Source organism: Macaca thibetana, chromosome 11, assembly GCF_024542745.1.
Source record: "Macaca thibetana thibetana isolate TM-01 chromosome 11, ASM2454274v1, whole genome shotgun sequence".
NCBI classification, from domain to species: Eukaryota; Metazoa; Chordata; class Mammalia; order Primates; family Cercopithecidae; genus Macaca; species Macaca thibetana.
The window spans coordinates 47,448,438-47,474,198 of record NC_065588.1 but is presented as its reverse complement, the minus strand read 5'-3'; the positions used below and the strand labels follow the sequence as shown (position 1 = coordinate 47,474,198).

Genomic DNA, 25,761 nt, shown 5'->3' with positions numbered 1-25,761 from the left:
TTCTCCTGGCTCGGCCTCTCGAGTAGCTGTGATTAAAGGCACTTGCCACCACCCTCGGCTAATTTTTGTATTTTTAGTAGAGACGGGGTTTCACCATGTTGGTCAGGCTGGTCTCGAACTCCTGACCTCATGACCCGCCTGCCTTGGCCTCCCAAAGTGCTGGGATTACAGGCATGGGCCACCGCGTCCGGTGCCCTTTCTTAAAAATAGGTTGCGGAAGGGCAGGGTGGCTCATGCGTATCATCCCAGCACTTAGGGAAGCCGAGGCGGGCGGATCGCTTGGGCCCAAGAGTGCAAGACCAGCCTGGGCAACATGGCGAAAACCCCTTGTCTATTTAAATAAATAAGTTAGTTTGCAAACTTGAGATCATGGCAATTTTTTGTTTGTTTGTTTTTGAGAGGGAGTCTTTGCTCTTTGGCCCAGTTTGGAGTGCAGTGGCGCGATGTCGGATTCACGCTAGTCTCCTGCCTCAGCCTCCCGAGTAGCTGGGACTACAGGCGCCCGCCACCACGTCCGGCTAATTTTTGTATTTTTTAGTAGAGACGGGGTTTCACCGTGTTGGCCAGGATGGTTTTGATCTTCTGACCTCGTGATCCGCCTGCCTCTGCCTCCCAAAGTGCTGGGATTACAGGCGTGAGGCACCGCGCCCTGCAGCAATTTTTTTTTTTTTTTTTTTTTTTTTTTTTTTAAGAAAACACTCAAAGCAGTTTCTCATGTAAGTAGATAACTCAAGATATTGCTTGATTCTTTATAACTTGGGCAGGCTGCAATAAGTCATATTGCTGAAGACTAAGACCCCATGAGCGAGGAGAAGGCGGGATCATGTTCCTAATGGCGTGTGGTACTGGCGAAAGGAAAAGGGAGCTTTGGAGGAGAATTCGTTTTTTAAGATCTGTAACTGAGAGTCTCCTCTCTTCCCCGATTAAAAGGTTGCAGCAGAGCTGCCGCCTCCGGAGCCAGTTTGCCCGCCGGCTTCGGCTTTGCAGCAGTCACCGCCTACAACTCCCGGCATGCTGCTGGGTGTGGAGCCGGCACGTAGACTCCATTTCCCAGCCAGCCCCGGGTCTCGGTCAGGACGTGCCGGCGCCTATAAGAGCCAGTGCTCTGCGGCCGGAGCCTATTGTTAGCCGGAGCCGGGGCGGTTCTGGGCGTCTGCTGCCGGGGGCGCCCGAGTTGCCGGAGCCGCCCGGCCCTCTCTGCCTGCCGGCTGGGCTGCCCACCGCCCTCCCTCCCCGCCCTGCCGCCCTGGAAGCTCCCCGGCCGTCGCCGCGGGGCCCGGGACTCGCTCGCTCCTCCCTCCTTCCCACCCGGGCTAGGGCGGCGGCGGCAGCGGGGGCGGCAGAGACCATCACGGGAGGAGGCAGCTGCGGCGGGGCCGGTAATGGGCCTAGGGGTGCGGGGCGGAGGGTGCCGCCTCGTCCTTTCTCGGGATCGGCCCTCGGGCGGCCGTGGAGGAGTGGTCAAGCCCAGAGCCGTGCGGATGGAGGGGTCAGAAACGAGAGGCTCGGACGGGAGCGGTCGGGGGGCGGGGAGGTCGGGTGCCGTTGGGAAGGAACCGAGTCGGGAAGAGGCGTGGGAGCGAGGGGCACGGAGGACGCGGGCCCGGACTGCGGGGGCAACTCGCGGGAGACCGATGGGCGGCTTGGAAGCCTGCAGGATTGCGGATGAGGATTGAGTTCGGAATGGAGTGGAGAATGATGTGGGATGGAGGAAAGTGAAGGAAGGGGAGGGGGAACAGAGGAAAATGTGGGAGGAGTGGTTGGGAATTTGTGAGTAGCAGGCAGGAAGGGATGAGGAAGGCTGGGTAGGGGCTGCAGAGGATTGGAATGAGCGGGAAGGTTAGGAGGAATCAGAGGGAAGTCGACCGAGGGCTGAAGGGTTCGGAAGGAGTGTTCATTAAAGGGAACTGGTGACTTGACATGTCCCTTCGCTCCTGTTCCTGATGTCTCCCGTGTTTTTGGCGTCGTGTGGGAAAATGAAAGCATCAGTGGCCCTGGTTGCTAGCTTGATCTTTTTTCATAGGCCCAAACACGCAGCCAACTGCCACCCTTCCCTTTTAGGGCTGTGGTCTTGATTCATCCTTTTAAAGGGGTTGAGAGTGACAGTGTGACACACAAACTGTTCTTCAAAATGAAATGCTAGAAGTTATCCCCACAAGACAACACTGTCCCCTTGTCCTGCAGTTTTCAGTTCAAGGTAAATCCATAGTTCAGATTTTTTCTTCACTGGCTTTCTGTCTTGCAAATCCGCAAAGCCAGGATGTTGGTTGTGCCGGTGTTATAAATGACTGGATATCCTTGAGAGTTAATGCAGCATCATGTTCCAATTCCCACAAAGATCTGTCTTCCACACGATGGTAGTTTAGGCATGGAAAATTCTAACCTTGTATTAGCGAATGGGTACAAATCAGGGAGTGGGGGTGGTGAGTGCACGGCTTTCTTTAAACACCAGGCTTAAGCCAGGGGTTTTCATTTGAGCGCTTTATAAGTTCATGATCCTGGTGATCACAAAGACACATGGATCCATGAAATCCATAGTATTTGAGAAACTACAGTATCTTGTAAAAGGAGAAACAGGGCAGGTTATTTTATTCAGGTTTATCATAACACAGCAGCAAGCCTTCCTTCTTCCAACCCAGCTACAGATGGTAGCCCTGACCATCTTACTGGAGATTGTGATTCCTTGACCTTTCGCAGAAGGTTGGGTTCCAGTCAAGTGAAGACGCTTTCTCCTGTGAGATGCAGCTTATTACTTTGGACTCATTTAAGAAGACACATATTACCTAAACTTTGCAAATAGATTATTCCAGAAAATTTTGCCTGGGCAGTCCTTCTTGCTGGTCTCACATATGCTTTTTTTTTTTTTTTTTTTTAAATTTTATTTGTTTGTTTTGGTGGTTATAGGAATCCTTATAGTCCTGAAAAAAACTTAGATCTAGTACTAAAATACATATATGCTGGTAGACCTCTTTATTAGGTGCTAGCCTGATGTCTTCTATGCTCTGGATCTTAACTATTTCGTATACCATTGGGAAATCTTCAGCTAGAAACCCTTGAGAAGGCCGGGCGCGGTGGCTCAAGCCTGTAATCCCAGCACTTTGGGAGGCCGAGACGGGCGGATCACGAGGTCAGGAGATCGAGACCATCCTGGTTAATACGGTGAAACCCCGTCTCTACTAAAAAAAAAGTACAAAAAACTAGCCGGGCAAGGTGGCGGGCGCCTGTAGTCCCAGCTACTTGGGAGGCTGAGGCAGGAGAATGGCGTGAACCCGGGAGGTGGAGCTTGCAGTGAGCTGAGATCTGGCCACTGCACTCCAGCCTGGGTGACAGAGCGAGACTCCGTCTCAAAAAAAAAAAAAAAAAAAAAGAAAGAAACCCTTGAGAAAAGACCATTAGACATGTAGCCAGAAAGTGTCAACTGACCTTTCATTTCACTGGCATTTAAAAGCTTTAAAGAGGGTTGCGTTATTTTCTCCAAAAGCATTTGTTGAGTTGGTCATTTTGACAGTTAACTGTCAGTTTTTACCTGCATTCCCAGGTGCTAAAACTTAACAAATGTATCTCTTGAACACGGGCATTGATCCTCTACCAATGAATAATTGAGAGAGGTAGGAATGACTGATTTTTCTGGTTGTAGCTTGAAAGATTAATTTGATGAATTGGAAAGTATGGAAACTATTCTGTTACTATTGCAAAGAAAGATTTCTTTTTTCAAAAAAATATTTTATTTATTTATTTTTTTGAGACAGGGTCTGGCTCTGTCACCCAGGCTGGGGTGCAGTGGCACAATCTCGGCTTACTGCAACCTCTGCCTCCTGGGTTCAAGCAATCCTCCCGCCTTAGCCTCCCATGTAGCTGGGACGACAGGCACATACCACCATGCCCAACTAGTTTTTGTATTTTTAATAGAGGTGGGGTTTTGCCATGTTGGCCAAGCTGGTCTTGAACTCCTGGCTTCAAGTGATCTGCCCGCCTTGGCCTCCTGAAGTGCTGGGATTACAGGCATGTGCCACCATGCCGGGCCAATTTTTCAAAAATACAGAGACAGGGTCTCGCTGTGTTGGCCAAGTTGGTTTTGCACTCCTGGCCTTAAGCAATCCTCCTGCCTCAGCCTCCCAAAGAAGGATTTCTTCAGGGCACTAATGGAAGTGAACAGGAGGTTTGTTCTTGGTGCCCAGTGAACATCTTTATCTAAAAGTCAAGTTCATATCAGAGTCTTGGACAAGGGGAACTGGGTTGAAATTTAATCTTATATTGGTTTGTGGGACATAATAGATCTTTTTTCTTTTTAAAAAAATAATGGAGCTAATGTCAGAGAAAATGCTGCTAACAGCCTGGGTAGGGTGAAGAGCGCAATGGAGTCTCCTTGAGGATTTCCCTGAGTGCCATCCACGTGAATGGAAGAGTTTGACCATAAGTCAGTATACATGTTATTTACACACATAGCCATAGGTTCTACTTATTCTCAGACAGCTTAAGGAAAATACTTTTCTCCTAGGTGTCACATCTTTTTTCTTTCTTACCTATCTCCTGTCATTGCCCAGAAACCACTATTCCAGAAGTAGGAGGAGGAGAATAGAACAAGTAGCCAGCAATCCTTGCTGCATCCAAGCTCACAAAAAGTAACCTAGAGAGAACTGATACTCCTGAGGGCAACCGGGTTAAGACCGTGGAGAATTCTAGTAATAAAGATGATTTTGGAGCAGACCCAAGTTCATATGGGGCTTAGAGAGAAATATTCAAAGGAGATGCTACCAGAAGCCTGGGGACATCTGAGGAAAGAACAGGAGTGGACATTTACTTCCAGTCATAAATCCTTGAGTGTTTCTAGGCTGAGGAAAAAGCCTGCCTGCCTGCCTGCCTTCTTTCTTCTCTTCCCTCCCTCCCTCCTTTTTTTGACAAGGTCTCGCTTGACATGTCGCCTAGGCTAGAGTGCAGTGGCGCAATCACAGCTCACTGCAAGCCTGGACCTCCTGGGCTCAAGTGATCCTCTCAGCCTCCCAAGTAGCAGCCTCCCAAGTAGCAGGGACTAAAGGCGCACACCACCATACGCAGCTAATTTTTGTATTTTTCGTAGAGACGGAGTTTTGCCATGTTGCCCAGGCTGGTCTCGAGCTCCTGGACTCAAGTGATCTGCCTCCCTCAGCCTCTCAAAGTGCTGGGATTACAGGCGTGAGCCACTGTGCCTGGCCAAAGGCCACTTTTCTAGTAGCAGCACTAACTGGAGCTCAGTTACAACTCAGGTGGGCCTAAAACCCTTTCTGAGAAAGCAGATTTTTAGCTCAGTCAGATTTATCATATGGCTGATAAGTGGGGAGGCAAAATTAAATTCAGTGGGCAACATTATTATATATCTTTTTTTTTTTTTTTTTTTTTTTTTTGAGACAGTTTCACTCTTGTTGCACAGGCTGGAGTGCAATGGTGTGATCTTGGCTCACCACAATCTCCACCTCCCAGGTTCAAGCGATTCTCTTGCCTCAGCCTCCCAAGTAGCTGGGATTACAGGCATGCGCCACCACGCCTGGCTAATTTTTTTTTTTTTTTTTTTTTTTAGTGGAGATAGGGTTTCTCCCTGTTGTTCAGGCTGGTCTTGAACTCCCAACCTCAGGTGATCTGCCCGCCTCGGACTCCCAAAGTGCTGGGATTACAGACGTGAGCCACCGTAAATTCTATCTCTAAAAAGTCCCACCAACATAAGTATTCAGTCACAAGTTGTTCTCCCTCCCTGCTACAATAGAATGGAATGAGAAGTTTGTTTGTTGATAGGTATCTTTTTTTTTTTTTTTATACTTTATGTTCTAGGCTACATGTACACAACGTGCAGGTTTGTTACGTATGTATACACGTGCCATGTTGGTATGCTGCACCCATCAACTCATCATTTACATCAGGTATATCTCCTAATGCTATCCCTCCCCACTTCCCCCACCCTACAACAGGCCCCGGTATGTGATGTTCCCCACTCTGTGTTCAGGTGTTTTCATTGTTCAGTTCCCACCTATGAGTGAGAACATGCGGTGTTTGGTTTTTTGTCCTTGTGATAGTTTGCTGAGAATGATGGTTTCCAGCTTCATCCATGTCCCTATAAAGGACATGAACTCATCCTTTTTTATGGCTGCATAGTATTCCATGGTGTATATGTGCCACATGTTCTTAATCCAGTCTATCATTGATGGACATTTGAGTTGGTTCCCAGTCTTTGCTATTGTGAATAGTGCCGCAATGAACATACGTGTGCATGTGTCATTATAGCAGCATGACTTATAATCCTTTGGGTGTATACCTAGTCATGGGATGGCTGGGTCAAATGGTCTTTCTAGTTCTAGATCCTTGAGGAATCGCCACACTCTTTTCCACAATGGTTGAACTAGTTTACAGTCCCACCAACAGTGTAAAAGTGTTCCTATTTCTCCACATCCTCTCCAGCACCTGTTGTTTCCTGACTTTTTAATGATCACCATTGTAACTGGTGTGAGATGGTATCTCACTGTGGTTTTGATTTGCATTTCTCTGATGGCCAGTGATGATGAGCATTTTTTCATGTGTCTGTGGGCTGCATAAATGTCTTCTTGTTGATGGATATCTTTAAACCCAACTAAAATCTTAACCCATAAAAAGCCCTCGGCTTGCTCCTTTCTTACCATGCCCTAAGAATGTGACCTCTGATGGTAAGATCAGTAACCTGAAGAACTGAACCGATACTTTGGGCATGTTTTTTAATTTAATTACAATTTTAATCAAATATTTGATTCTTTTTTTTCCTCCCTGGCCACATTTATTTCAGGAATGTGCTTGTCTGAGACTTCTGATGGCTGAGGTTTCTTAGGTACATCTCGTGACTTGAATGCAGAATTGGATGCAATCTGGATAGATTAGGAAATACCTTCTCTAAGGTACTTATTAGGTCTGGTTGACTTTGTAGAGCTGATCCAAGAGCAGGCAAATTGCTTCCAACAGACACAGTCCAGAAAAACAGCTCTGTAGCAGGCATCTCTTAACACCACAGTATATTCTGGGTAGCTGCTCTGCAGTAATGCAGCCCTGTCGTTCTGGGCAGTGTTGTTATTCCTGCTGCATAATTAGCAACTAGTGAGATCATAGTCTGGGGAGATTCTGGCATTACTGAGGCAAGGGAGGGTTCGTGTCTCATCACACATGGCTCCCGCTCTGACAGCATTTCTGCTGAGCAGATTCGTGTCCTTCTGGAACTTAAATCCAAAGATGGAGGAAAAAGATTTGTACCTAGGAAATGGACTATCTCAGCCTCCTTGGTTGTATTAAAGCGTGTTGAAAACAACACTGCTTGCCATATTGATATAACCAGAATACATTGTTACTTCTCTTGCTATTTGTTTTCCCCTTGCTGATTTCTTTATAGAGGGCAAAGATTGTAAAGCTACGATGTCCTTGCACAGAGGATGGTGACAGACCAGATGAGGCCTATTTTATGGAGCAGTATGAGATTGGGAAAGATTCTGGGTTTTGAAGCCATGCAGATTCTAATCTTGGGTCCATTCTTTGGTACCAAATTTGACCTTTATAGAAGCCTGGTGAGACACTTTACACTTGTGAAGATCTGGGTAAAGGGTTTTCCTGACTGCTAATGTCCTTCAAAATTGAGTGCCTGGAGCAGTATTTCCCAAAGTGTATTCCAAGCATTATTTGCACTCTAAAATACCTTGGAAACAGTAGGTTCCATAATCAGGTTTGTAGAAACACTGCATTCTGTGTTCTCTCAGCCGTCACCATCCTTATTAGTATATTAAAAACCTCTAAGAGGTTCCACTATAGGCAATTTTTAAAACCCTTTTGACACAGCAGTCCTATTTCTATGTAAAAGCTATTAATACCATAAGATAGGCACTTTGGGAAATGCCGGGCTGTATTATCACTAGGAAAAATAAGTGGGTCTAGCCGGGTTCAGTGGCACGTGCCCTGTAGTCCCAGCTACTCTGGAGGCTGAGGCAGGAGGATTGCTCGAGTCTAGGTGTTCAAGACCAGCCTGGGCAACACAGTGAGACACTGTCTCTAAAATAGATAAATAGTTGGGTCTAGTCTTGGTTTAGGCAAAGCCTAATTCTGCCTTTTTTCCTTTTTTTTTTTTTTTCCCCAACCAAACAAGTAGCAGTGATAATTGTGTTTTTGATCTCAAGTTCTTCTCACTGGTCCCTTGGAGAGCTTTCCTATGTGATCAGAAGAGCAGCTACTGTGATTCCTGGGCTAATGAAGCCTAGACCCCAGCTGGATTGGAAGCAAAGGCCTTCCCTCCACTGGGAAAGGTGCCGCTGCTACCCATCTCATTATTCTAAGAGTGACTGAGAATGGAGGGGCTGTTGAGAAACGAAAGTAGGAGAATGTTGGCTAGAGCTAGTAGAGAAAGAACATAATGTTGAGAAAGCAGACATCAGTGCTAGGTGAGGTGCGTGCTTTAGAGAGCTGTGTGTGTAGACTGGGGAGGGGTCTGTCTTGGGACAGGAATGCTGATTCCTTTTTTTCCCTGGGCAGAATCCTAATGTACCTGGCTAGCTGGTGGTGAGCAGGGGCTTTGGGGCCAACTTGTTGGGCTCCCCAAGGAAACCCCTTTGAAACCAATGGATGCATTCACGGGCTCGGGTCTCAAGAGGAAGTTTGATGATGTGGATGTGGGCTCATCAGTTTCCAACTCGGATGATGAGATCTCCAGCAGCGATAGTGCTGACAGCTGCGACAGCCTCAATCCTCCTACCACTGCCAGCTTCACACGTGAGTAAGCTGCTCCCTCCCTGCCTATACCCACATTCCCCAAGCAGTAGAACCCATGGCAGCTTGAAGCAGCTTCTATGTGGCTTGGGGATTTGCCCTTAATCATCATCTTTCCTTGCTCTTTGGAGGACCTCATTTCTCTAATACTGTAGACTGAAGTCTGATTTATTCTAGCTGGTTTTACTTGTGTTGTGGGTTGCTGGTTCCCAGAATGGGTTAAATTAGATTGAAGAAGGAGTCCAGGACTCTACCCTGCCCCCACCAGAGTCCCAGAGAGTTCCAGGAAATTGAGCTGTAGCAGGATATAAATGCTTGCTGCTTGGACAACTGGGGCAAATCCAGATTTCTTAATTCTTTTTTTTCTCGAGACGGAGTCCGCTCTTGTTGCCCAGGCTGGAGTGCAGTGGCGCCATCTCAGCTCACTGCAACCTCTGCCTCCTGGGTTCAAGTGATTCTCCTGCTTCAGGCCTCCTGAGTAGCTGGGATTACAGGCGCCTGCCACCACGCCCGGATAATTTTTTTGTGTTTTTAGTAGAGACAAGGTTTCATCATATTGGCCAGGCTGGTCTCGAACTCCTGGACTCAGGTGATCCACCTGCCTCAGCCTCCCAAAGTGCAGGGATTACAGGCGTGAGTCACTGTGGCTGGCCAAGATTTCTTAATTCTTACGGGTCTGTTAGTTCTGGGAAAGAACTTCTGATACTATATGAGGGGTTGCCCATGGGCCAAATCTGGCCCAATGCCTGTTTTGAAACTAAAGTTTTGTTGGAACACAGTCATACCCATTGTCTGTGATTGCTTTCACGCTACAGTGGCAGAGTTGAATTATTGCAACAGAGACCTCATGGCCTGTAGAGCCTAGAATAGTTACTGTGTGGCCCTTGACAGTTCGCTGTCCCCTGCTGCAGATCAGTGCTGTCGAATGGAATTTTCTGTTACGATAGAAATGTTCTGTATCAATGGCCGGGCGCGGTGGCTCAAGCCTGTAATCCCAGCACTTTGGGAGGCCGAGACGGGCGGATCACGAGGTCAGGAGATCGAGACCATCCTGGCTAACACGGTGAAACCCCGTCTCTACTAAAAAAAAATACAAAAAACTAGCCGGACGAGGTGGCGGGCGCCTGTAGTCCCAGCTACTCCGGAGGCTGAGGCAGGAGAATGGCGTGAACCCGGGAGGCGGAGCTTGCAGTGAGCTGAGATCTGGCCACTGCACTCCAGCCTGGGCGACAGAGCGAGACTCCGTCTCAAAAAAAAAAAAAAAAAAAAAAGAAATGTTCTGTATCTGCATCGTCCAACAGTAGCCAGTTGCCATATGTGGCTATTGAGCACTTGAAATGTGGTTAGTGGCCGGGTACAGTGGCTCATGCCTGTAATCTCAGCACTTTGGGAAGCTGAGGTGGGTGGATCACTTGAACTCAGGGGTTTGAGACCAGCTTGGGCAACATGGCGAAACCCCGTCTCTACAAAAAATACAAAAATTAGCTGGGTGTGGTGGCGTGCACCTCTAGTACCAGCTACTCTGGAGGCTAAGGTAGGAGGATCACTTGGGCCTGGGAGGTTGAGGCTGCAGTGAGCAGTGATTGTGCCACTGTACTCTAGCCTGGGTGACACAGCAAGACCCTGTCTCAAAGGAAAAAAGAAAATAAAGAAATATGGTTAGTATAATTGAGCTGAATTTTTTTTTTTTTTTTTTTGAGATGGAGTCTTGCCCTGTCACCCAGGCTGGAGTGCAGTGGCACAATCTTGGCTCACTGCAACCTCCGTCTCCCAGGTTCAAGTGATTCTCCTGCCTCAGCCTCCTGAGGAGCTGGGACTACAGGCACGCCACACCACACCCAGCCAATTTTTGTATTTTTAGTAGAGACAGGGTTTCATCATGTTGGCCAGGATGGTCTTGATCTCTTGACCTCGTTATCCGCCCGCCTCAGCCTCCCAAAGTGCTGGGATTACAGGCATGAGCCACCATGTCCGGCCTGAGCTGAATTTTAAATTTTATTTAATTTTAATTAGCTGAAATTGCCGCATGTGGCTAGTAGCTGCTGTATTGGACAGTCAAGCTATAGATTGTTATATCCAGAAAAGATTACCTAGAGATCCTCTTCCCAGCTGATGTCTAAAAATGGATTTTGTGGTCATCTGTTTAGGTATAGTCAGTCTGGAGGCAGTGGTATGAACCAGCTGAGGTTCAAGGTCCCTTCTGACAGAGCATTTAGGATTTGCAGATATTAGACAGTTCTCTAGGTATAGAGAGCACGTTTAGAGAAGAAGAGTTGAGAGCCTAGATGGATGAGAGAGAGCAAGCTTCCCAAACAGGTCATCCCTGAGTTAATAAAGCATCTCTTGGCCAGGCGCGGTGGCTCACGCCTGTAATCCCAGCACTTTGGGAGGCCGAGGTGGGCGGATCACCTGAGGTCAAGAGTTCAAGACCAGCCTGGTCAACATGGTGAAACCTCGTCACTACTAAAATACAAAAATTAGCTGGGTGTGGTGGCACACGACTGTAATCCCAGATTCTCAGGAGGCTGAGGCCAGAGAATTGCTTGAACCCCGGGGGTGGAGGCTGCAGTGAGCCAAGACGGCGCCACAGCATTCCAGCCTGGGCAACAGAGCGAGACTCCGTCTCTAAATAAATAGACAAATATGGCCGGGCGCAGTGGCTCACGCCTATAATCCCAGCACTGTGGGAGACCAAGGCGGGCAGATCACGAGGTCAGGAGATGGAGACCATCCTGGCTAACATGGTGAAACTCCGTCTCTACTAAAAATACAAAAAATTAGCCGGGCGTGGTGGTGGGTGCCTGTAGTCCCAGCTACTCGGGAGGCTGAAGCAGAATGGTGTGAACCCGAGAGGTGGAGCTTGCAGTGAGCCGAGATGGCGCCACTGCACTCCAGCGTGGGTGACAGAGCGAGACGCCAAAAATAAATAAATAAATAAATAAGTAAATAGAAAAATAAATAAAACATCTCTCTGTGCTCCCTTCTCAGCCACATCCATCCTGAAGCGGCAGAAGCAGCTGCGGAGGAAGAATGTACGCTTTGACCAGGTGACTGTATACTACTTTGCCCGGCGCCAGGGTTTTACCAGTGTGCCCAGCCAGGGTGGTAGCTCACTGGGCATGGCCCAGCGCCATAACTCTGTACGGAGCTACACACTCTGTGAGTTTGCCCAGGAACAGGAGGTGAACCATCGAGAGATTCTGCGTGAGCACCTGAAGGAAGAGAAACTCCACGCCAAAAAAATGAAGGTGCCTAAGGGGTCTGGGGTCTGCTGCTGTCCATGTAGGAAACCATTTAGGTTCATTGGTTGGTTGGTTGATTGATTTTTTTTTTTTTTTTTCCGGGACAGAGTCTTGCTCTGTCGCCCAGGGGGCTGGAGTGCACTGGCATGATCTCAGCTCACTGCAACCTCAGCCTCCCCGGGTTCAAGCGATTTCTTGTGCCTCAGCCTCAAGAGTAGCTGGGATTACAGGTGTGCATCTGTCTAGTTTTTGTATTTTTAGTAGAGACAGGGTTTTGCCATATTGCCCAGGCTGGTCTCGAAGTCCTGGTCTCAAGTGATCTACCTGCCTTGGTCTCCCAAAGTGCTGAGACTACAGGTGTGAGCCACTGCACCCGACCGATTTTTTTTTTTTCTTTTAATTTGACTGTTGTCCTTGGGGTATAGAGATTTCAACTCTTTCTAATGAGAAATCTCAGATTTGGAATCAAATCTTAGTCCGAGACTCCCTTCTTTTTATCTGGCAGGGGAGTCTACCAGATATAGCAAAATGGCTTCCCTAAAATTTCCTCCTCCCAAACCCCCACTGCCTCCCTCAGTTTTATGTATGTATGTATGTATGTGTGTATGTGTGTTTTATTTTGACACAGGGTCTCTCTCTGTCACCCAGGCTGGAGTGCAGTGACTCAATCACAGCTCATTGCAGCTTAAACTCCTGGCCTCAAGCCATCTGCCCATCTCAGCCTCCCAAGTAGCTGGGAACCACAGGCTCATGTCACCATGCCTGGCTAGTATTTTTTTTAATAGTAATGGGATCTCAATTCCTGGGCTCAAGTGGTCCTCCCCTCTCGACCTCCCAAAGTGCCGGGATTACAGGCATGAGCCACCATGCCCAACCTCCCCCAATTTTTTCTTTTTTTAGGTTTAAAATGTGAATACGTCCAGGCATTCAGGTCTGTCACCCTGGAACCCAAGGAAGCACAGTTTTCAATTTCTGGTCAAATGATTGTCCCTTGACTGGATGCACAGAACAGGTTTTGGATGTTTCACATTCTCTGAAAGGATCCTGCTGTTTCTATAACCCCCATCACCCTTACGTGATAATCTTGTAGATACAAACAGCATTATCAAATAGTTATTTAGACTTGTATAATACTATGCCTGCCACCTGATACAGCACCAGCTCTTTGAGAGAGAGAGAGGCTGGGAAAAGACCCACCTTAGATGCCTCTTCATAGCCACCCATTTTTTTTTTTTTTTTGGGGACAGAGTCTCGCTCTTTTCCCCAGGCTGGAGTGCAGTGGTGCCATCTCGGCTCACTACAAGCTCCGCCTCTTCGGTTCACGCCATTCTGCTGCCTCAGCCTCCTGAGTAGCTGGGACTATAGGTGCTCAACACCACGCCCGGCTAATTTTTTTTTTTTTGTATTTTTAATAGAGATGTGGTTTCACCATGTTAGCCAGGATGGTCTCGATCTCCTGACCTCGTGATCTGCCTGCCTCGGCCTCCCAAAGTGCTGGGATTACAGGCGTGAGCCACCGCGCTCGGCCCATAGCCACCCATTTTTTATCTTGGCACTGTTTGGTATTCCCATAGCTATAGTTTCTACTAATTCTCAACAATTTCCCCCAGAGATCCTGATTCCAAATTTGAAGAACACCAGTTTAAGCCTGGCCAGGTTTCTTTGGAGCCCAAAGCATGCTGACCCATATTAAAACAGGTAGCTCCATTATTTCCAGAGTCATGAGAGAGACACATTAGAATGTGGTGTAGTTGGAGAACTGGTGGTAGAGAATGTAGGCTAACCAGAGCATCTCATTCCTTTCTTTCTCTGAGAGCTCTATGTCTACTTCCCTCAGACTATTCCTAAAGCCCTACACCTGTTTTTCTCACTCTAGAATGACATTCAGGCTTCCCTTTCCTCTGTCTTAGGAATTCCATCACTGACCCTATCACCTTCCAGCTGCTGTAGCAACAGCTGGGCAAATAAACACTGTTCTCATCAGTTGCACTGAAGGCATTCCTTCCTTTCCCTAGAAGAAAACTCCTCTCTCCTGAATCTGGCAGAGGAATGATCTGTCAAAACAGTATACCATCCTGTTGTGTTCTCCACTTACAGGAATTCTAGGGACAAAGCCAGGCAAACCCAAGACAGGTACAGAAGCTCTACTTGTTAGCAGGATGTTTAGTGAGCACCAGCAGTGATGACATCTAATACAGCAGCACTCTGGTTTTTTAAAGATGGGGTCTCATTTTGTTGCCCAGGCTAGTCTCAAACTCCTGGGCTCAAGCGATCCTTCCACCTCAGCCTCCCAAGTAGTTGGGACTACAGGTGTGGGCCACTGCACCAGGTTTATCTTTATATGTCAAGAGGAAGCCCTTGCTTTACCTTAGCTAGTTTATTCTTTGCTGAGATTTTTTTTTTTCCTCTCTTGAAACAGGGTCTCACTGTGTCACCCAGGCTGGAGTGCAGAGGCCTGATCAAAGCTTAGTGTAACCTCAAACTTCTGGCCTCAAGCAATCCTCCTGCCTTAGCCTCTTAAATAGCTGGGACTACAGCTGCATCACCACCACGCCTGGTTAATTTTTGTAGTTTTTTTTTTTTCTTTTGAGACAGGGTCTCTCTGTTGCCCAGGCTGGAGTGCAGTGGCACAATCTTGGTTAACTGCAACCTCCGTCTCCCAGGTTCAAGCAATTCTTGTGCCTCAGCCTCCCTCAACTGAGATTATAGGCATGTACCACCATGCTGGGCTAATTTTTTTATTTTTAGTAGAGACGAAGTTTTGCCACTTTGGCCAGGCTAGTCTCGAAGTCCTGGCCTCAATTGATCCACCTGCCTCGGCCTTCCAAAGTGCTGGGATTACAGGAGTGAGCCACCGTGTCCGGCCAATTTTTGTAGAGACAGGGTCTTGTTCTGTTGCCCAAGCTGGTCTCAAACTCCTCGCCTTAAGCAATTCTTCCCCCTTAGTCTCTCAGAGGTGCTGGGATAACAGTAATGCGCCACTGCCCCAGGCCTGTTTTTAGCCCTCTATAAGAGAGGCAGTTGGTTTCAAAACATGTACATTCTGCATCTCTCATGTACCATCTCATGTTTGTCTTCCTTTGGGGTTGTTCCAGCAGCTGCTTGGTGTTCTGCAATTTTAACCATAATTTTCCTAATATTTTTTTTTCATTTTTTGTATTTTGGCCTGTTATCCATATGAAACTCATTATCATGAACAGTATAAATTGGGAATCTTTTTTCCCCCAGAAAATATCCAGTTGTTCCAATACCATTTAATAACTAGAAGACTCTTTTCTCACTGATGTGAAATGCCACTTCTATGTTGATATTTAAATTCTCACATCTACATGAATGTCCTTGTGTTACATCTCTAATCCCTTGCCTATGAGAGGACAGTAGGAGAGGGGATGCTTAGGGGGAGGTCAACCCTGGAGATGTAGACAGGAGCAATCCTGAGATCCACAGAAAGGCCCTTGTAGTTGGCCTGCCTAGTACTGAAACCACTGACTAGGGAACCTCCAGAAGCCCCACGTTACTTTTCATTTCTCTACCGCCTCCCCCACAAACAAACAAGAAAACCAGGTGTGTAGCTGATTACCCAAGTCTGTTGCATCACGTCTCTCCCAGGAGTTGTCCCTTTACCAGCTCTACTCTGTGGTTGTCTGATGAAATCAACCAAAGGCTCCAGTCATGTGGCTTTCATCCTGCTAGCAGCTTCCAGAGCCCCAGGGATTATGAGGCCTCATTTTCTTTACTTGAATTCTCTAGTGAGTTTTCAGAACTCTTTCAGCCACGGCTTGTCTTCAATCTGTCCTTCCACCGAGACTCCCTTTCTTGGCTCTCTATCCATCCCAGCCCAGAAAACCCAGATTTCTGCCTGTACCTAGTACACTCAGTGTTATTGATACCACCTTTCCTCACATACAGCTTTTCTTTGAAGTCAAATAAAAAAGGATTAGGCCCGGTGCAGTAGCTCACACCTGTAATTGTAGCACTTTGGGAGGCGGAGGCAGGTGGATCAGTTGAGGTCGGGAGTTTGAGACCAGCCTGGCCAACACTGTGAAACCCCGCCTCCACTAAAAATACAAAAATTAGCTGGGCATGGTGGCAGGCACCTGTTATTTCCAGCTACTTGGGAGACTGAGGCAGGAGAATCACTTGAACCCAGGAGGCGGAGATTGCAGTGAGCCGAGATCATGCACTGCACTCCAGCCTGAGCGACAGTGAGACCCTGTCTCAAAAAAAAAAAGTTAGAAAGGAGAAGGAATACATTTTTTCTCAGCTAAGGGCTTTCTTTAATATCTGTTAATATATTTGCTTTTTCTCCTGACAGTAAAATGGAGCTCTTTAAGTGCATGCACAGATAATTGTTCACACTGTGGGGATTTGGGTTCATTGATGAAGACCTGGTAGCCTTTTACTACACTTCGATGTGCCCTTTTTTTCAAGAACGTAGTTTTGCATGCAGTGGGTGCAAGTTGAAGGTGTTTCACATTTTTCTATATATCCAAGCATCATCCAGTCATGTACCTTTTTCTCTCTGTGTTAGAAGGCAAGTGAGCGTAAATTAGGGGACATGTGTCTGGAAATGGAGGGTACGTTTGTGGAAATAGATTTTCGTGTAGGAGGGAAGATGAGACGGGTTTTTGAGAAGGTTGGACCCAGAAAGGTCATGGTGCATAAGATTTCCCATCTTCCTACTCTGGATTTATTCTTTTGACCGGTGCTAGTAAATATAGCAGCCAGTAGTCACATACAGCTATTCATTAAAATTATGTAAATTGGGCTGGCACAGTGGACCCCAGCACTTTGGGAGGCCGAGGTGTGTGGATCACTTGAGGCCAGGAGTTCAAGACTAGCCTGGCCAACACAGTGAAACCCTGTCTCTACTAAAATTAGAAAAAATTAGCCAGGCATGGTAGCTCACACCTGTAATCCCAACTGCTTGGGAGGCAGGAGAATCACTTGAACCCAGGAGGCAGAGGTTGTAGTGAGCCAAGATCACACCACTGCACTCCAGCCTGGATGACAGAGTAAGACTCGTCTCAAAAAAATAAATAAATAAAATGACAGTTTTCCAGTTGCCGCATTTCTAGTGCTCAGTAGCCACATGTGCTAGCAGCTGCCATCATTTTGGACAGCACAGATATTCCCATGATTGCAGAAAGTTCAAGGGACAGCGCTGCTCTGGGATGGTCATTGAGGAGGCGCGTGCCACTCATGTCTGTGAGGCTAAGCGTTCCTGTCTCTTGGCAGCTGACCAAGAATGGGACCGTGGAGTCGGTGGAGGCCGATGGCCTGACGCTGGATGATGTGTCAGATGAAGATATTGATGTGGAAAATGTGGAGGTGGACGATTACTTCTTCCTGCAGCCTCTGCCCACCAAACGGCGACGGGCCCTGCTGAGGGCTTCTGGGGTCCACCGCATTGATGCTGAAGAGAAGCAAGAACTTCGAGCCATCCGCCTGTCACGGGAAGAATGTGGTTGTGACTGCCGACTGTATTGTGACCCAGAAGCGTGTGCCTGCAGCCAGGCTGGGATTAAATGCCAGGTCCGTCCAAGTTGGCCTGAGATAGTATATCTACACCAGGGTCAGCGTGGTGAGGTGTGGGTGCCACTGAACATGGGAGGCTCATTCAGGGGTGCTTTCCCTATGGCTGTGAACACTCTCCAATTCCACAACCCTCCTCCATCAACAGAGTAAGCAAAGAGCACACGGCCAGGCACGGTGGCTCACACCTCTAATCCTAGCTACTTGGGAGGCTGAGGTAGGAGGATCTCTTGAGTCCAGGAGGTTGAGGCTGCAGTGAGCTGAGTTCACACCAGTGCACTCCATCCTGGGTTGCAGAGTGATTCCCTGTCTCTTTAAAAAAAAAAAAAATTTAGTAACATTTAGTAACTGTTTCCTAAATACTGATTCCTTGAGATAAAAGGAAGCAGGGCTGGGTGCTGTGGCTCACATCTGTAATCCCCAGCACTTTGGGAGGTTGAGGCAGGCAGACAGATTGCCTCCCAGGAATTTGAGACCAACCTGGGCAACATGACTAAACCCCATCTCTACAAAAAATACAAAAATTAGCTGGGCATGGTAGCATCAGCCTGTAGTCCCAGGTACTCAGGAGGCTGAGATGGGAGGAGGATCACTTGAGCCTGGAAGGCATAGGTTGCAGTAAGCTATGAATGTGCCACTGCACTCCAGCCTGGGCGACAGAGCAAGACCCTGTCTCAAAAAGTTAGAGAATGATGCGGGCCTATAGATTCTATCTGCAAACACTTATTCTTAGTACCTTTATTCCAATTTTGAAAAATCAAAATAGTATTCAGAGCTTTATAATTCAGGATCAGACATGGCCTAGCAGAGCTTAAAACCATAGTCACATGAAAGAGAAAGTATCATGTCTTTTTGGCTGCCCTTTTTTTTTTTTTTTTTTTTTTTTTTAATGAGACAGAGTCTCGTTCCATTGCCCAGGCTGGAGTGCAGTGGCGTAATCTTGGCTCACTGCAACCTCCACCTCCCGGGTTCAAGTGATTCTCCCGCCTCAGCCTCCCAAGTAGCTGGGATTACAGGTGTGCACCACCATGCCCGGCTAATTGTTGTAATTTTTTTTTTTTTTTTTTGAGACGGAGTCTCGCTCTGCCGCCCAGGCTGGAGTGCAGTGGCCGGATCTCGGCTCACTGCAACCTCCACCTCCCGGGTTCAAGTGATTCTCCCGCCTCAGCCTCCCAAGTAGCTGGGATTACAGGTGTGCACCACCATGCCCGGCTAATTGTTGTAATTTTTTTTTTTTTTTTTTTTTGAGACGGAGTCTCGCTCTGCCGCCCAGGCTGGAGTGCAGTGGCCGGATCTCGGCTCACTGCAACCTCCACCTCCCGGGTTCAAGTGATTCTCCCGCCTCAGCCTCCCAAGTAGCTGGGATTACAGGTGTGCACCACCATGCCCGGCTAATTGTTGTAATTTTTTTTTTTTTTTTTTGAGACGGAGTCTCGCTCTGCCGCCCAGGCTGGAGTGCAGTGGCCGGATCTCAGCTCACTGCAAGCTCCGCCTCCCGGGTTTACGCCATTCTCCTGCCTCAGCCTCCCGAGTAGCTGGGACTACAGGCGCCCGCCACCTCGCCCGGCTAGTTTTTTGTATTTTTTAGTAGAGACGGGGTTTCACCGTGTTAGCCAGGATGGTCTCGATCTCCTGACCTCGTGATCCGCCCGTCTCGGCCTCCCAAAGTGCTGGGATTACAGGCTTGAGCCACCGCGCCCGGCCTGAGATGGAGTCTTGTTCTATCGCCAGGCTGGAGTGCAGTGGCGTGATCTCGGCTCGCTGCAACCTCTGCCTCCCGGGTTCAAGCAATTCTCCTGCCTCAGCCTCCCGAGTAGCTGGGACTACAGGCGTGCACCACCATACCCAGCTAATTTTTATATTTTTAGTAGAGACAGGATTTCACCATGTTGGCCAGGATGGTCTCAATCTCTTGACCTCGTGATCTGACTGCCTCGGCCTCCCAAAGTGCTGGGATTACAGGCACGAGCCACCATGCCCAGCCAACTTTTGTATTTTTAGTAGAGACAGGGTTTCATTGTGTTGGCCAGGCTGGTCTTGAACTCCTGACCTCAGGTGATCTGCCTGCCTCAGCCTCCCGAAGTACTGGGATTACAGGCATGAGCCACCGTGCCTGGCCCCTTGTTGGCCCTCTAATGGGGGACAGTTTAAGACACATTTCAGTTGAAAACGACAATACCATCCCAAAGAATGAAATTTATCTGGAACTTAATTACTGAGGGTGTAGATGTTGAGTCCTTGCGATTGGATTTCTCCTAACCCTTTATTTTTAGCTGGGTAACAAATACCTGTGGTAGATCTGGCCAGATACTGCTTTTCAGACCAAAGTCCCATAATGAGTTATTCTGTTACACACACACCTGATAACAGTCCTAAGAATTGATGCAGCTGGGCCTGGCATGGTGGCTCACACCTGTAACTAGCAGTTTGGGAGGCTGGGGTGGAAGGACTGCTTGAGCCCAGGAGTTTGAGACCAGGCTGGGCAACATAGCGAGACCCTATTTCTTTTTTTTTTTCTTTTTTTTGAGACGGAGTCTCGCTCTGTCGCCCAGGCTGGAGTGCAGTGGCGCAATCTCGGCTCACTGCAAGCTCTGCCTCCCAGGTTCACGCCATTCTCCTGCCTCAGCCTCCCGAGTAGCTGGGACTACAGGCGCCTGCCACCACGCCCGGCTAATTTCTTTTTGTAGTTTAGTAGAGACGGAGTTTCACCGTGTTAGCCAGGATGGTCTCGATCTCCTGACCTCGTGATCCGCCCGCCTCTGCCTCCCAAAGTGCTGAGATTACAGGTGTGAGCCACTGCACCCGGCCGGGAGACCCTATTTCTACAAAAAATTTTACAATTAGGGCCTGGCGGCCAGGCACAGTGGCTCAAGTCTGTAATCCCAGCACTTTGGGAGGCCGAGACGGGTAGATCACGAGGTCAGGAGATCGAGACCATACTGGCTAACATGGTGAAACCCCATCTTTACTAAAAAATATGAAAATAAAACTAGCTGGGCGTGGTGGCGGGCGTGGTGGCGGGCGCCTGTAGTCCCAGCTACTTGGGAGGCTGAGGCAGGAGAATAGCGTGAACCCGGGAAGTGGAGCTTGCAGTGAGCCAAGATCGCGCCACTGCACTCCAGCCTGGGCGACAGAGCGAGACTCCGTCTCAAAAACAAACAAACAAAAAAACAATTAGGGCCTAGCATGGTGGCTCATGCCAGTAATCCCAGCACTTTGGGAGGCTGAGGCGGGCGGATCATGAGGTCAGGAGTTTGAGACCAGCCTGGCCAACATGGTGAACCCGTCTCTACCAAAAAAATACAAAAATTAGCTGGGAGTGATAGTGGGTGCCTGTAATCCCAGCTACTCGGGAGGCTGAGGCAGGAGAATTGCTTGAACCGAGAAGGCAGAGGTTGCAGTGAGCCAAGATCATGCTACTGCACTGCAGCTTGGGTGACAAGAGTTAGACTCCGTCTCAAAAAAAAAAAAAAACCTTTTAAATTAGCTAGATGTAGTGCTTTGTGCCTGTAGTTCCAGCTACTCAGGAGGCTGAGGGGGAGGGTTGCTTGAGCCCAGGATCGCTGCAGGCTGCAGTGAGCCATGATGGCACCACTGCACTCCAGCCTGGACGACAGAGCAAGACCCTATCTCCAAAGGAAAAAAAAGTGGTATAACTGGACTGGAGATTTCTGTAAGTCAGTATCATAGAAAGACATTGTGATTTGTACATGCTTACTTGCTTACTTGTGGTTTTAATTTTTCCTTTTATTTTTGGTTTATGTGTTTTTCCCGTTTGGAATACAAAAGTGATAAGGAGGTAGAAAGCATCTCCTTTCCAGATATCCCTGGTCTGTAAGTTAATTATCTTGGCAACTGCTTCAGAACTAAACTAGTCAACCCTCAGGGAAAATAAAGCAGGTAGCTAAAAAATTGGCCACTGTGTGAACCTGCGTTCTAGCACCTTAGCAAACTAAGGCACATTTGCTTAGTTTCCCCAGAATGTATTTTTTTGAAGTAGCAAGATCTTCCATTCACTGTCCCATGCCTGTCATTGCAGAAGGCCATAGGCTTGGGTCCAGCCTTTTGTTGTCTCAGTGAACCAGGTTAAGTTCTGAAAAAGTTTCTGAGGCTTGTAAATTTCCTCTGTGAAAACTATCAGCATTCAGAGAAGTATCTGTGGACTCTAACTGGAAGGACCCTGTGATGTGATTTTTGTCTACTTTTTATTTGGAAGAGGAAACAAAGCCCTAGAGAGATAAATGATTCTCTTGAGGTCACACCACTAATTAATGGCTGAGCTGGGATTGAAATGCAAGTGGTCTGATAACTACCATCTAGTGTTCTCTTAGCTCACACTGCATGCTATGCTTTGAATTGGTTGCTTTTCTTCTTATAAGGAGACCTCAAATCCCAACTGCCTGTTTGCCAACTGATGTCTCCTATCTCCATTGTTAGGAGTGTAGGTCTCATCTGCCCCAACCTTCTTGTCCCCGCTCAGGTGGATCGCATGTCCTTTCCATGTGGCTGCTCCCGGGATGGCTGTGGGAACATGGCAGGGCGCATTGAATTTAATCCAATCCGGGTCCGGACTCATTACCTCCACACCATTATGAAGCTGGAGCTGGAGAGCAAGCGGCAGGTGAGCCGCCCAGCAGCCCCAGATGAGGAGCCCTCCCCCACTGCCAGTTGCAGCCTGACAGGAGCACAGGGCTCTGAGACCCAGGACTTCCAGGAGTTCATTGCTGAGAATGAGACAGCAGTGATGCACCTGCAGAGTGCAGAGGAACTGGAGCGGCTCAAGGCAGAAGAAGATTCCAGCGGCTCTAGTGCCAGCCTGGACTCGAGCATTGAGAGCCTGGGTGTGTGCATCCTGGAGGAACCCCTGGCTGTCCCCGAAGAGCTGTGCCCAGGCCTTACAGCCCCCATTCTCATCCAGGCTCAGCTGCCCCCAGGCTCCTCTGTCCTGTGTTTTACCGAGAACTCAGACCACCCAACTGCCTCAGCGGTGAACAGCCCATCCTACTTGAACAGTGGGCCCCTGGTCTATTATCAAGTGGAGCAGAGGCCAGTCTTGGGAGTGAAAGGAGAGCCTGGTACAGAAGAAGGCTCAGCCTCTTTCCCAAAGGAGAAGGATCTGAATGTCTTCTCTCTCCCTGTTACCTCACTGGTGGCTTGTAGCTCCACAGACCCAACTGCCCTCTGTAAATCAGAGGTGGGGAAAACACCCACCCTAGAAGCGCTACTGCCCGAAGATTGTAACCCTGAGGAGCCTGAAAATGAAGACTTCCGCCCTTCCTGGTCCCCCTCAAGCCTCCCCTTCCGCACGGACAATGAAGAGGGCTGTGGGGTGGCGAAGCCCTCCCAGCAGAATGAGGATCGGCCCCCCGAAGATTCTTCCTTAGAACTCCCTCTGGCAGTGTGACGGGGGCTAGAGGTCCTGCCTCTTACCCATTCTCTATTTATTCCCTTATTTTATCTAACACCATTTCAAAACAAAACTGTAGAAGCAGCTGCTGCTCCCATGTTATTTTATTGGGGTCTTTGGGGAATGGGTGGGAAAGGATTGTTTGAGTATTTTTTAAAAGGGAAACAGTACCAAGGAGACCAGCCCCAGCTTGATCTGGGGATCCTGGGGCAGAGAAAGCTGCATAGTGCTGAACACTGAGCTTTCTGGGCCACTGGAACAAAGAACTAGGATCTCACAGGAGAAGCTGGGTAACTCAAGCAGCTAGTCTTTCTGTAGGGACCAGAACACAAGAATTTGAAGAACACGGCAAAGCTCCTTCTCTCCCAAGCCCCAGGCAGAGTACAAGCTCATTTTTCTCGGTGGCTATTCTGATACCCCATTTTGGTGTGTCATAATACTTCAGACTAGAAAGTCACCTGGTCAAGTCTCGGGAGGAGGGAGTGGAAGGGTCTCTGCTTCTGTACAAAATCTCCAGGATTTACAAAAATTTAACCTGCCTTCCTTCAATCCCCTATTTGGTAAATAGGTTAATATTTGACATGTTTGGTGTTCTCCGACCTGTTCCCCACACTGGGGATTCCTGGTCTGTAACTTGAATTGTTTCTTCCACATGTTCTTAAGTACTAGAGTTAAACTTGTCTATGTCTTTTTTTCCCTCCATCCTTTTTCCTTTGGAGAAAAAGAGCTGGATTGGCTGGGGATGTGCTATAAAGAGCCTGAGCCTTCTGTACGTATCTGATACTAGCACTGTCAGGCAGCTTTCGGCTGGGGCTCACCCATCCCACAGGAGGCCTATGTGGAGCATTAACTGGCCAAAGGAGGCAGCGGGAACAGACTGCTTGCTATTTGGAAAGATGACATATTTGTGCTGTGCTTGTTTTTTCACCCAGGTTTTTCCCTCTTTGTGAGATCTGAGCTTTAGTGGAATGTAGGATGTGGCAATCTTAAGGTCACCAACCAGTTTTTGTTCTTTTTTTTCCTGTATCTACCCTCATGGTTGTTTTCAACATACCAGGTTAGAGAGTTCTTACACTGTTCTAGTTCAAGTCCAAGAATCGCAAATGTTTATTGGACCCCTCCATCTTGATGATGTATAGAAATTGGAAGCCACGCCAGTTCTTAAATGCCACATGCAATTCCCAGATTCCAAAGGATTCAAGTTCTAATTATAACCTTTGAAGCATATAGAATGGAACTCATTCAGTTTGATTCAGTTCTTACCTCTGAATCAAGTACATCAGGGGGAATACGGTTCCTGTTCATCCTATGTTCTAAGATCTCCATTGAACAGCACTGATTTCCTTTTATTAGCAATCTTTGCCTCTGTTCTAAAATGGAGGCAGTAGGGAGCAAAACTATTCTTCTCAAGCATCCTTTACACCATACATTACTTCTGGTATGGTTTATTAACCACACACACAAAAGAGTGAAAAACTGTGTTGGGGGAAGACACTACTTATCTTCCTCATAAAGCCTTTTCTGTGGGATATTAAGGCCCTGGTGTCTTACAGAAACCATGTATATCGCAGAAGCATTTCACCCCTGAAGTCTCTAAACTCTGAGCCTGAAAGGATTTGTATTTAATACACATACATTGTTTAGTTCATTCTGCCTCTCCTATTTGTTCCAGTGTTTGCTTGGTTTTAGTTTGCAGGGGAACTTAAGTACATAAATCCTTATCTCTCCCCATCCCCTAGCCTCATGAGTTGAGAGTCTTAAGTACCTGAGATCTCGAAGCTATCCAGAACTGAACTAGACTCCCCTACCTTAGACTGGTACCTGCAAACACAGGACTGAAGCTTAATTGGGAATTTGGCTTTATGGAGAAAAGAATCTTTTTCAAAGTTTGTGTCAGAAGGGGAGGGTGAGGTCTGCACATTGCCTCTGCAGGAAGGCTCCAGCTTAATCTAGGAAGTAGATTCCAGCTGCACGATGAGGAACACGTTAGCTTTTGGGATCAAACCAGGAATATGAATCTGTAATTATTAAGCTCATTGCCAACCCATAGGATAATTGATGTTTCTGAAAACCTGTCGTTTCTTAATCTAAGTCTATCCCCTTCATTAACTCTACAGTTGTGATTCACACTGATCCCAAACTTCTGAGTGCTAAATATTAACATTTAGCATTAACTGTCTTGTCAAGCAAAAGGCCTTCTCTACAACCTAGTCCATCTCATTTCTGGTGCTCTCTGAGTTGGACGGAATTCTAGCTCATGGTTGCTAGGAAAGCTAGGCCTCTGATCACAGAAGCAGGCAGCTTCAGCCCCAGCCTAGGCCTAGATAAATGAGTCTTCTCACCACAACTCTTACTATTTTCCAATTTCCTTTCTCACATACTGTACACAGGTAGTATTTTCAATGTGAATCCAAAGCTTGTCTGGTTCTCTGAAAATAATTTTCTCCCCTTTAGGTTCTTTACATTGTGATAATGCTGTATTTAAAGAGAATATTTAAATGTAATATTAAAGAAATATTCAAAAGAATGGTGTGTTACTCTTTGTCTCGGCAGGCCACAATTCAGTTACTTGTTAGAAAAAGGATGCTTCTCCAGCTTCGTTATAAAACTAATTAGGTCAGTTAGGAATTAATGTTAACAATAGAAACATTTTATGATGGAAAAATAGAATATTCTCTTTGGACTACCAAGAGCTGGATTGGTCATATGCCCTTGTGTACCTGTTCAGCTGAAGCAGGCCTTGCTTGTGTCTGTTGGAGCTTTGCCCTGTCCCTACTCTGGGCTCCCATTTTCTCATTCCATTAACTATATGAAATTCTCTTTTCCTTGTTACCATCT

General features: G+C 47.5%; 2 protein-coding genes across 8 annotated transcripts in view; one reads left to right on the top strand and one right to left on the bottom strand.

Annotated features, from left to right (window-relative positions):
• Positions 1 to 25,761, bottom strand: part of DAZAP2 (DAZ associated protein 2) — a 426,196-nt gene that overhangs the window by 163,442 nt on the left and 236,993 nt on the right. The window lies entirely within an intron of this gene.
• Positions 1,121 to 25,450, top strand: CSRNP2 (cysteine and serine rich nuclear protein 2). Of its 7 annotated transcripts, none has more exons than XM_050748753.1 (5): positions 1,121 to 1,379; positions 8,506 to 8,742; positions 11,728 to 11,987; positions 17,220 to 17,516; positions 21,997 to 25,450. In XM_050748753.1, the coding sequence occupies exons 2-5, from the start codon at positions 8,592 to 8,594 to the stop codon at positions 22,918 to 22,920; spliced, it is 1,632 nt and encodes a 543-aa protein (XP_050604710.1). In that variant the 5' UTR covers positions 1,121 to 1,379; positions 8,506 to 8,591; the 3' UTR covers positions 22,921 to 25,450. The 7 variants fall into 7 exon arrangements, with proteins under 7 accessions (XP_050604710.1, XP_050604709.1, XP_050604703.1 ...); XM_050748752.1 differs by having other exon boundaries at positions 1,121 to 1,489; XM_050748746.1 differs by lacking the exon at positions 1,121 to 1,379 and adding an exon at positions 1,516 to 2,197 and having other exon boundaries at positions 5,803 to 8,742.

What these genes read in the sequence shown, in the direction of transcription:
- CSRNP2 (XM_050748753.1), top strand. Translation starts at nt 8,592, where the DNA reads ATGGATGCATTCACGGGCTCGGGTCTCAAGAGGAAGTTTGATGATGTG. An exon ending in TCCACGCCAAAAAAATGAAG is followed by an intron (nt 11,988 to 17,219) that starts GTGCCTAAGGGG and finishes GTCTCTTGGCAG; the next exon opens with CTGACCAAGAATGGGACCGT. An exon ending in AGGCTGGGATTAAATGCCAG is followed by an intron (nt 17,517 to 21,996) that starts GTCCGTCCAAGT and finishes GTCCCCGCTCAG; the next exon opens with GTGGATCGCATGTCCTTTCC.